The 11,836-nt window shown below is 50.5% G+C and overlaps 1 protein-coding gene across 1 annotated transcript; it reads left to right on the plus strand.

Moving 5' to 3' along the window:
* The first annotated feature begins 336 nt into the window (after positions 1-336).
* Tirap (toll-interleukin 1 receptor (TIR) domain containing adaptor protein) lies at positions 337-11,820 on the plus strand. The gene is made up of 8 exons (XM_005378502.2): positions 337-449; positions 5,888-6,040; positions 7,154-7,228; positions 7,735-7,785; positions 8,006-8,123; positions 8,285-8,431; positions 9,330-9,908; positions 10,656-11,820. Exons 6-8 carry the CDS (start codon positions 8,362-8,364, stop codon positions 10,673-10,675), a joined length of 669 nt encoding a protein of 222 aa, XP_005378559.1. The 5' UTR covers positions 337-449; positions 5,888-6,040; positions 7,154-7,228; positions 7,735-7,785; positions 8,006-8,123; positions 8,285-8,361; the 3' UTR covers positions 10,676-11,820.
* The last annotated feature ends 16 nt before the right edge of the window (positions 11,821-11,836 follow it).

The following is an 11,836-nucleotide window of genomic DNA, read 5'->3' on the forward strand; positions in this document are numbered from 1 at the left end:
TGCACATTTAAAAAGAAGGTTATGAACACGTTGCGCACAGTCTCCTACATGGTTCAGGCTGGCCTTGAACTCTGTGTAGCCCAGGCTGGCCTGGGACTCGCTGCTATCCTCCTGCCTCAGCCTCCGGCGTGCTGGGATTACAGCCGTGTCCCATCTAGCTTGCACACAACAAATTAAAGGGTCTCTCCTCTTCTACCCGCAGCTCCCAGACCCAGGACAAAACCAGGCCTCGGGTTCCCACGGTAGCTCCGGGGACCGCCAAGCCCCTCGCTGTCAGTAGCGCGGTAGGGAGGGCGCAGCACCTCCAGAGTCACGGCCGGGGCGGGGACTGGCGGGGCGTTGTTCAGAGCTTCCTTCCGGGAACCGGGCCGCTTCGGCCGTCTAGAGCCGCAAGACTCCGTTCGGTCCCCGCTCCTGCCCTCCGCCCGCTGCCTCCGCGCCTGGATCACGTAAGCAGCGCGCAAAGGCCCTGCGGGAAAACAGTCCCTTTCTGTCGCAGCTGTTAGCTGGGGTGACGGGCCTGGCTCTGCGAAGTGGCTTCAGCCTTTCTCTGAGGATCCCGCGCTTCCCTGACCTCGCCTCCCTCCTGCTCTGCCAGCAGCTCTTGGGGGGACTGTGACAGTGTTTGGCTTTACTCAGGGTGTGGGGTCCGGGAAGGCATCGCCACCACACTCATTAACGAGCATCTACCCTGGACAAGACAGAGGGACACGCAGACAGCACAGGTTCGGGCCTCCTACCCTGGGGAGGAGACATGAATTGGAAATCACGGAGTACAGCTAAGATCCTGGAAGTAGGGAGATTCCCGCTGAGACACCCTAGCCAGGGGCCAGGGTCAGGAATGACTCAGGAAACCACAAGAAGTTGATTTTTAGACTTAAAAAAAATGAGCCAGAAAAAAAAGAGCCAGGTGTGGTGGCACGCCCATAATCCCAGCTGGGAGGCTGAGGCAGGAAGATGGAAGTTAGAGTAGAAGATAGAGTCCCACCTGGGCAGTTTAGGCCTGGGCAATTTAGCGAGATCTTGACCCAAAATAAAAAATAAAAAGGGCTGTGGTTGTGGCTCAGTGCAGAGGCCCTGGGGTCCACCCCCAATACAAAGAGTATGTGGGTACATACATAGGAAAAGTGCTCAGAGCCTACACGTACAGCTCAGCATTTCCCGCAAAGCGTCTGCTAGAACAATCAGCAAACCATTACCTGCCCTCCCCACCCAGATCTTTTATGACCACTTCTGGTCACTGCCTCTCCTCCCAGGGTGGTGACTAACCTGGCTTCTGACACCATAGAATAGCTCGGCCTGGTTTGGGGTTTTCAGCTGATGAAGGCCTGTGTACTTGTGTACACTTGGCGTTTTGTGTCCAGCAGTGACTCACTCTCATTGAGGTGTAGTATTCTGCTGAGTGATAGCTCACGGGATTTATTCACCCCCCCCTGGACACTTGCACTGGCACACGCTGTGGTTTCCAGCTTGGGATCACCTTGAATAGTGCACAGGTACTCATGTGGATTCCCGAGTGTGTGTCTCGGTGAACACAGGGACACACTTCCACTCCTAAGTGTGGAATTGCTGGGCACCTGTGTGCAGCGTTAGAACATGGTACACAATGGTTCTCCAAGTAGTCGCGCCAGTTTACACACTACCAGCAGTGTACGCACGTTCTGCGCCTTGAACACCCTGTATTCGCAGGGATGCTACAGACTCTCTGCACCGGGACTTGTTCAACCCGGACCCTCTGGCACATGAGTGCTGGGCGCAGTGGTTATGCACTGAGGCGGGATTTGCATTTCTCTGACGGTGCATCTTTTCCTCTGCCTCTTGGCCATTTGAGTATCATTTTGTGCAGTCCCTATGCAGTTCTTCTGCCCATTTGTGTGGTGTGGAGTGGAGATTGTACCCACTATGAGCTACACCTCAAAATGGAGCCCATTTTTCTAATAGGTTGTCTTTCTCTTAGTAGTTTGTAGTTACTGAAATATTGAGGACATACAGAAAGATATGACTTGAGTATATATTTTTTAACATTTTCTCAGCAGACTTTTACTCTTCTAAGGATGCCCTTTTTGTTTTTTTTGTTTGTTTGTTTTTGAGACAGGGTCTCACTATGTAGCCCAGGCTGGCCTAGAACTCATGGCAATCCTCCTGCCTCAGCCTTCCAAGTGCTAGGATTACAGGGCTATGCCATCACAGCCTGTGAAGGATGCCTTTTAATGAAGAAAGTTTGCATTTTAATATTTTCCAATTTACCACCCTGTGTTTGTATGATTTATGAAAAATATCTTTGTCTGCCCTAAAGGCAGGAAATCACTTCCTATATTTTACTATTCACAGTTACAGCTACTATCCATGTGAAATTGATTTGGGGGGGGGCAGGAGGCACTGGGACTTGAACTCAGGACCTTGCACTTGCCAGACAAGCGCTTATTCCACTAAGCTATATCCCCGGCCCTTTAACTGATTTTTTGTATGGTGTGAAAGGTGGGTTGAGATAAATTTTTCCAACAAGGCTATCTAAATTGGCCTAACACCATTTTGTTTTTGAGGGTCTCACTATGTCGTGCAGGCTGGCCTTGAACTCACTATGTAGCCCAAACTGGCCTCAAACTCAGAGCCACCCTCCTGCCTCAGCCTCCCGAGTGCTGTGATTATACGCATGCACCACCATGTCCAGCTTCATGCCCAGTTTTCTAACACATTTGTTGACAAGACCATCTTTCCCCACTGCATTGCAGGGTCACTACTGACGTGAATCAAGAGCTTGTACGGTTGCGGGTCTCCACATTGGTCTCTGTCTGATCTTCACCACCACTATCACTACCTTAATCACTGTTGCTTTATAATAAATCCTCATTATCCTGGTAGTACATACTTTAGAATTATTCTCCAAGACTGAAGGTTGACTTGGGGCTCGAGTAATTGCCTAGCATGCAGAGGCCTTGGATTTGATCTCCAGCCCTGGAAAAAAAGGTAGTAAAAAAAAAAAAAAAAAAAAAAATAGTTATTTTGTAAACTCAAAAGGGGACCAGTGTATGAAGGTGTATAATTCCCATTGTTTGTAAACTGCATCCAACCGTAAATGCACTGCAGACATAATCTATTTTACATTCAGTGCCTGGTTTTTTGTTTTGTTTTGTTTTCAGCGCTGGGGATTGAACCTAGGACCTTTGCACTGAGGTGTATCCCCAGTCCTTTTTAGTTTTTTTTTTTTTGAGACAGCTTCTCAGAAAGTTGCTAAGTTGCTGGGCTTGAACTTGTGGTCCTCCTGCTTCAGCCTCCCAACTGCTGAGATTACCGTTATGTGCTACCACACCTGGCAGACATGTGGTCCCCTCTTAATATCCCACTTCTTCTTCATCTGTTGAGATGGAGCTGTGCACAAACATGCTTGCACACACATAAACACACGCACTGTTCATATATGTGGCATATACATACACATTTTATGTACGGTTCAGATGTACATCTATGCAGGTGTATGTATATATCATACATGGGAGTGGAATTGTGCTGGGTGCATCCCATCCCCTTTGCCATATTCTGTTGCTTAGACTCTGTCCATCCCATGGGCCCATGGGTCCATCCCACACTCACAGGTGTGAACTCTGGGGTCATCTAAGGTCTGTCCCCACAGTTTGAAAACCACTCTCCGAGAAACAGGTTGTACCCCTCAAGCTGTAGATATGTTCAGCACTTTGTTTTGTTTGGTTATTTGTTTTTGAGACAGGATCTCACTTTGTAGCCCCGGCTGGCCTCCAACTCACAGCAATCCTCCTGTCTCAGCCCCCTGAGTGCTGAGATTACATGTGCCATTACACCCAGCTTTTCAGCACTTTTAATTGACACTATCCAAAAAGCCCTCATGAATCCTGCCTAAATGTTTTAGAAACTGCAGTATTTGAGAACAGCTTAGCCAGGAGGGTCCAGACCAGCCTGGGCTACAAAGTGAGCTCAAGGCCAGCCTGAACTGCATAGCAAGGCCCTGGCTCAAAAAGACAAAACAAAAACAAAAACAACTTAGTAAAGTGTATGTGATGATTCACCTCAACCACCAAGCGTAGTGATGTACACCTATAATTCTAGCACTCAGGAAGCTGAGGCAGGAGGATCTTTGCAAGTTTGAGACCAACCTGGGTTATAAAGTGAGCTGAAGGCCATTCTGAACTGCATAGCGAGACCCTGTCTGAAAAAGACAAAAAAAAAACAAAAAAAGATTCACTTGAAGGTGTAAAAACCTCTTTCGAGCAATTTAAACAGATGCGTTTTCAGCCCTCAACTTGAATTCAGTGCTTCAGCATTCACTAGCCTGACCTGTGATGAGAAATAATGTCTCTGATGCTGGTCACCGCTGTGACAGATTCCCATAAACACAGTAGCTTCGCCTGCACAGATTCATTACCGCATGGTTCTGGAGGTCGGGGTCCACAGTGAGCCAGCAGGGCTTTGCCCCTCTGTAGAAGCTATCCTTGCCTTTCCAACTTTGAGAGATTGCCCACCTCCTGGTTGTGACTCTACTGTACACCTCCTCTGCTGCGGTGGCCACATCTCCTTCCCTGGCCTCTGACTCTCAGCTCCCGTTGAGGGGCCTGGAGATTGCACGGGGCACTGGGGGATCGCATGCTCCGCCTGCTGGGGTCCACAGTCACATCCAGAAGTGTCCTTCCTTCAGCGGGGAAGGTGACATCTCAGCCCCGGGGATTAGGCTGTAGACGTCTTGAGGGGACTGTTTTGTCTGCTACAGACCTTGATTCTATCGTAATGGAAATTTAATATGAATTATACAAGATGCATTCTAATCTCCATATGTAGGCCCCTTCCGAGGTTTTGGTACATTTCCTACACAATAGAAATTGGAGAGGGGCCGGGGATGTAGTTCAGTGGCACAGAGCCTGCCTGGCAAGCGAAAGGTTCTAAATTCATTCCCGGGGGCTGGGGATTTAGCTCAGCGGCACAGCACCTGCCTGGCAAGCCCAAGATCGTAAGTTCAATTCCCGGTACCAGAAAAAAAAAAACAAAAAAAACTAAATTCATTCCCGATACCCCAAAAAAAAAAAAAAAAAAAAGAAATTGACGAGTAGATGCTGAGTAATAATACACTTCATACAGCGAAGGTTCCTGACATGTCTGTCTCCTTATAAATTCCTGCATACAATATTGGAAAAGCATTCTAGAAGGCACTATAGGTATCTTGCTACTTTTTTTAGAGCAGCTCCTTCTTTTCGCTCCAATCTTTGTTATATTCTCTGCCGAGTGGTATATTATCATTCTGCTTTATTCCCCTGCCCCCTTCACTGAGACTGAACCAAGGTACTTCACACTGAGCTATATCCCTAGCCCTTTCCTTTTTTTATTTTGAGACAGGGTCTCCCTAAAATGTTAAATTGTGGAGTCTGGGGTCAAACTTACAATCCTCCTCCCTCAGTCTCCCAAAGTGCTGGGACTACAGGTGTGTGCTACCATGCCCATCCTGCTTTATGATTTTTAAACACACAGGAGCCCAGTGCAGTGGGGCACTCATGTAATCGCAGCTATACTTGGGAGGCTGAGGCAGGAAGATCAAAAGTTCAAGCTTAGGGCCAGGGATATAGCTCAGTGGCATAAGTGCCTGCTTGGCAAGTGCAAGGTCCTGAGTTCGATTCCTGGTACCAAAAAAAAAAAAAAAGTTCAAGCTTGGCTTGGACAGATTAGCAAGATCCTGTCTCAAAATTTAAGAACAAATTTTTTTTAAAGTTCTGGGGATGTAGCTCAGTGCAGACACTCTGGATTCAATCCCCAGTACCCAAAAGAACACATACACACACACACACACACACATAGACACACACACAGTGACTACATGAGGCCACACAGCAAATCTGAGAAAACTAAAACTAGCCATTGGACCTTGCAGCTGCAAATCTGAGCTCGTTACCTACACTGCTTGATCTCTGTGTCTTGCTGTGAGCACTGCGACCAAGTACAGAGAAGACCGAAGCGTGTGTGAGTGTGTGACTGCCCAGTCCTGACCTCACAGAACTGATGAGGAACAAGGAAGGCGCACGGGGTGAGACTCTGGGAAGTAGCCCTGTGTGTTCTCCCTGGAACTTCTCTGCCGTCTTGCTCAGCTCTCCTGCTAGAGATGCTGCTGTTTCCTGTGCTGAGACCTCTCTGTAATATTCACCGGGGTTACGCCGCCGCACTTCAGGTGGCATGTATTTCTGGACAACTGGACTTCTCTTCCTCCCTCCTCTTCCTCCTCCTGTTCCTCCCTCCCGCTCTTCCTCCGGCTCCCTAAGCTGGGGAAGGACCCAGGGCTTCGCATGAGCTAGGCAAGCTGTCTGCCACACCCTCAGCCCTAGATTCCTTCTTGAGCAATGAGAAAGGTAATTACCCAAAATCAGGATGTGTTGTCAGAAGGGCAAATCATTTCCTAAAACCAGAAGCTGAAACTTCTAGCTGGCGGGGGACGGGGTGCGGCACACACCTGTAATCCCAGCACTGTGGGAGTCTGAGGGAGGAGGATTGAAAGTTTGAGCCCAGCCTGGGCAATTTAGAGATTTAGTGAGACCCTGTTTCAAAGTAAGAACTTTATGTTATTTTATATTTATTTATTTTTGTCTTTTAGTTTTTGTTTTTTTGAGACAGGGTTTCACTATATAGCCCAGCTTGGCCTCCAACTCACAGTGATCTTCCTGCCTCAGCTTCCTGAGTGCTGGGATTACAGGTGTGAGCCACCATGACCAGCTAGCTGGAATTTTGAAACCTCTATTCAGTGTGTCCAATAATGAAATTTCTTTCTTTTGAGTTTCTAAAGATACCTCTTTTTTTTTTTTTTTCTTTTGATACTGGGAGTTGAGCCAGGACCAGCTTTTTTTTTTTTTTTTTTTTTTTTTTTTTTTTTTGAGAGACAAGTCTTGCTAAGTCTCTTAATTGCCCAGACTGTGCTTCAATATGGTGATCCTCCTGCCCCAGCATCCCAGAGTGCTGGGAATACAGACATGCGCCACCACTCCTGGCTGTAAGGTTTTTGCTGACCTATGCAGATCTAGTGGAAAGTGAGAAAGCAGTCCCCAAGCTGAGCTCCACACCAGCCCCTCATCTGGAGCAGTCTTTAGCAGGTTCCTGCTGCCCCTGCACCCAGGTGAGCTCTGCACCTTGTTCTTCTCTTGAAACCCAGGTGGAAGAAGCGTGCAGCACCAGATACATCCTTGTCCCGTGATGAGAAGGGGATTTGGCAGGTTCCCCAGCTAAGGTATCTTGTTCCTTTGTGTTTCCATATAAGTTTAGAAGCAATTTGGTAAATACTCCATGGAAAAACCAAAAATTAAAGCCTGGAATCTAGCCGGGTATGGTTGTGCACATCTGTAATCTCAGCAGCAACCTGGGAGGCTGAAGCAGGAGGATCACTAAATGGAACCCCGCCTGGGCAATTTAGCAATTTAGTGAGTGACCTCACTCATGGGCTCAGGTAGTTCTCCACTGCAGACCCCCGAGTAGAGGGACTTTAGATGCCTGCCACTGTGCCTGGTTAGCTTATTTGAAAGACATACTGCGCTGGGGAAGTAGCCCAAGGGTGGACTCGCATGGGCAAGGCTCTGCGTTTGATCCCTAGCTCTGCAAAGAAAGAAAAGAAAAAGAAAAAGTCATACTAACCCACAGCATTCTCAAGCGCTCATTCTGCACCACTGTCCTGGTACCCACATGAGCTCTCTGCGCACTTCCCGCAGTAAGGCTAAGAACAGTATTTCCGGTTCACAGATGGCGGCACTGAAGCTTAGCCAGGTTGCTGAGAGCCATGGTTAGCAAGAGGTGAGAATCCAGGCACTGCTGCCTGTGGCCCTGTGGTCTTGAGCTGACAGCTAAGGGCCAGGCCGGGCGGCGCAGTGGGTGGGGTTGTTGGGGGTGGGGGTCAGAGGTGGAGGAAACTGGGCGGTGCTTCCTGCATGGACTCACTCTCTGCGGCTCTGCGCTCCCCAACCTGGATGCATCATTTTCCGTTTGAACAGCAGCTGTCTTCCTCGCCTTTCAGCACTCACCGAAGTCCCCCTGAAGTGCTCCCTGTCGGCCTCGCCTCTCAGGTTCCCAGTGCCCCTGGCCAGGTGGAGCAGAAAACTATCCCCGCGCCGGTCATGCTGAGCTCTTACCCCGTAAGTCTGACCGCCCGACCCAGAGGTGATGCCTGTTCCTGAGCGCACCCGTTAAGGCGCGTTTGGAACGGAGCCCATCAGGCCCTCGGCAGAACTTCCGGGAGCCTGTGCCGGGCTGAAAGGAGGCCGTGCAGCTCCTGTGCTCTCTCCGTCCCCTGTAGGATGGCTGCTCCTCGAGGTCAACTCTGGGCCTCCTCCCAGTGCCCAGGCTGGCAGCGTTAGTTCCGAGCCCAACACAATGGCATCGTCGTCGCCTTCCCACCCAGTGCCTCGCCCACAGCCCAGGAAGCCTGTGGGCAGGGTGGCTGGTGAGTGGACCCAGGCTAACCCGCTCTTGTGCCTCGAGTGTCCTCCTCGCCCCCATGTTGGTGTGGTGGGAGGGGACAAAGGTGTGGAAGCTGAGGAGGGGACAAAGCTCCCACCAGGACTTGAGTGCCCGCCTGCTGCTTTGTGGTGGTGAGGAAGGAAATGTGTATGAGCGGATTCCTGATTCCTTGGGCTCAGAGCTTTCCAGGCCCACTCTGCCCATTTCCTTAGGTTGGAAACCACATTTCCAAGTGGCTAATATTGTGTCTTTGGTCATCTAAATCTTTGTCCCAGAGCCATTCAGAGCAAGGGGCCAAGCAGAGAGAAACCTAATCTCCACAACATCATACTATCTGTCCTTGTCAACAGCTGGGTTTTGCCAGGCGCAGAGGTGCATGCCTGTAATCCCAGCACTCGGAAGACTGAGGCAGGAGAATCACCAGAGTTGAGGCCAGGCTAGGCTACACAGTGAGTTCAAGACCAACCTGGACTACATAATGAAACCCTGTCTCAAAAGGCAAAAAAAAAATTAAAAAACAGCTGGGTTTTAACATCATTATGGAGGACTTATAATAAACCAGAAAGCAACTATACTATATACTTCAACAACAAAATTAACCCATTTTGCAGGTGAGGGAATTGAGATCAAGGTAACCTGTTGTAAGGTCATAGACACAGCAAGCAGATCTGTGTGCCAGGCTCCAAAGTGCTAGAACTGAAAGATGTGCTAAAATAATGGAGCAGTAGGTGTCTGACAGGAGAAAGGCAGTGTTTCCCAGTGCAAGGAGCTGGCGGGGTCCTGCCCATCTTCCCTTAGCCATGGGGCTCCTCACTTCGGGATCCATACGAAGGAGGCTGGGAGGAAGGCTTGGGCTGAGCGTGTGTGTTTGTCCCCCACAGACTGGTTCAGGCAGGCCCTGCTGAAGAAGCCTAAGAACGTGCCCATCTCCTCAGAAAGCCACCCCAGAGGCGATTCGCACCTGGCCTCACAGGACAGCGCCTCGCCCCCGAGCCTCTGCTCGGTCAGGTCTTCTTCCCCGCCACCAGCACACGTGGACATCAGCAGCAGTGGCCGCTGGAGCAAGGACTACGACGTGTGCGTGTGCCACAGCGAGGAGGACCTGGCTGCTGCCCAGGAGCTGGTCTCCTACCTGGAAGGCAGCTCTGCCCGGCTGCGCTGCTTCCTGCAGCTGCGGGATGCAGCCCCAGGCGGGGCCATCGTGTCTGAGCTGTGCCAGGCGCTGAGCAATAGTCACTGCCACGTGCTGCTCATCACCCCAGCCTTCCTCTGTGACCCGTGGTGCAAGTACCAGATGCTGCAGGCCCTGACCCAGGCCCCAGGGGCCGAGGGCTGCACCATCCCCTTGCTGTCAGGCCTGACGAGAGACGCGTACCCTGCTGAGCTCCGGTTCATGTACTATGTGGACTGCAGAGGCCCAGATCAGGGCTTCCACCAAGTCAAGGAAGCTGTTATGCGCTGTAAGCTGCGAGCACTGGGCATGGGAGCAGGGGAGGGACATCAGCCACCGAGCTGGACCTACAGTGGCCTTCAGGAGATGGCAGCTTAGCACCCCGTGCTCCAAGTGCAGGCTCTGGGAGAGACTGGGTTTGAATCCTTGCTCCTCCTCTCCAGAGCCTGTGAGAAGCCCCCTGGACAGGCTGTTTACTGCCTCTGGACCTCAGCTTTCTTGTTGCTCATCAGGCTTCCAGGGAGAATAGTGTATATGCTAAATAAGGGTTCAGAACATGGGGCTGGGGATTTAGCTCAGCGGCAAAAGCGCCTGCCTGGCAAGCGCAAGGTCGTGAGTTCAGTTCCCGGTACCGGAGAAAAACCAAAAAAAAAAAAAAAAAAAAAAGGGTTCAGAACGTGGCTGGCACATGCCCAGTATTCATAACAGGTGGGGCCTAGCACATACCAAGTCCTCAATACAGAGGAGCTAGTAGTACTAGAATAGTATGGGGCTCCCCCTGGGATGGGGTTGGCCATGTCCACCCAAAGCTGAGCAGATACAAGGAGGGAGATCGGCTTAGTAAAGCAAAATGCAGCAAAGTGATAGGAAGGAAATGCTCACAGAAACCATGCCCAGGGCAGGGGATTTTATTATTGCATTTGGAAGAAAATAGAGTAGATAGAAGGCAGAAGTGGTGGGGCCCCACTGGGGAAAAACGGAGATGTGGGGTTTGGAGAGAAAGACAATCTTTGTGATTCTGTTGGGTCTCTTACAGATCTACAGACGCTCAGCTGAAACTTCTTGTGTGGTCATGGGACCCAGAAAGTTGAGCTCAAGCGGGAAATACCTCGTACAAGGCTGCAAATTCCAGGAGAGATGTCAGGAGGCTGCAGGAGCCAGTGTCTGCTGTGCTTTGTACATGACCCTGGATCAGACTGTCCGTTAGGCCTCCATTACTATCAGCTCCCCAGGAAAGCCACAGGGACGTGGGGGACTTCCCCAGGAAGGCCAGAGGATGTTGGGGACTCCCCCAGCAAGGCCAGGAAGAAGCTGGGGACATCCCCAAGAAGGTCAGGAGAAAGCCAGAAATTGAAGGTGGTGAGGTGGGTGCTAATACTTGGAGGAGCAGCAGTGTTTGGTGTGCTGCCGAATTGGACAGGAAGTCTAGCACACACCTGCGTCCTTCCCCGGGATGGGCTCTGGTGCACACAGGCCTCCTTCCCAGTGATGAGCTGGAAGCTTAAGTTGCAGCCTCAGCATGAATACTCTTTCCGCTGTATGGGGAAGTCCCAGAACAGGCGTCAGGAGAAAGTAACAGATATCGAGTCCTTCAGGCTCACACTACTGCTGTCCTCTCTCCCGGAGACATCAACTTGCTTCCAAACGCTAGGTGGAAGTGCATTCAGCACTGCACTTTATTTTTGCATGATCGCCACTGAAATGCAAGCCCAGAGCCAGGGGAGAAGCCGGGGGTAGGGTGCGTGCCTAGCACGCATGAGGCTCTGGTTTTCAGCCCCAGTGCCAAAAGCTTAAAAAAGAAAACAGTGCAAACCTATGAGTCATTCTGAATGTACTGGAAACGGGGGCAGCAGGTGGGGAGAAGAGAAGGAAGCTGGAGTTCGGGGCTCAGCCCCTTCGCCTGGTTCAGAGCCTCACTGATCCTTGACAACCCAGGGCTTCATCGCAGGGCCGGCTTAGAGCCAAGGCATTCACTGCAGCTGTCTTCACCTTTGGACTGAGAGGAATCAGCATTTTTCTTCTGGGAGAAGCCTGCGCTCTTCGTAGGTCAGCCAGGTTTCTTGCGTCTGTGCCCAGTAAGTTTGTTGAACTGAATGTTTCTCTCCCAATGCACTTTATGCCCCTTTACTCACTTCCCCCATCACATCACCCCCTTTTTTTTTTTTTTTTTTGTCTTTGTCTTTTTAGACAGGGACTCTCAGTTCAAGCTGGCCTTGA

This window comes from Chinchilla lanigera, unplaced genomic scaffold (assembly GCF_000276665.1).
Source record: "Chinchilla lanigera isolate Chin_1 unplaced genomic scaffold, ChiLan1.0 scaffold00011, whole genome shotgun sequence".
Classification (NCBI taxonomy): Eukaryota; Metazoa; Chordata; class Mammalia; order Rodentia; family Chinchillidae; genus Chinchilla; species Chinchilla lanigera.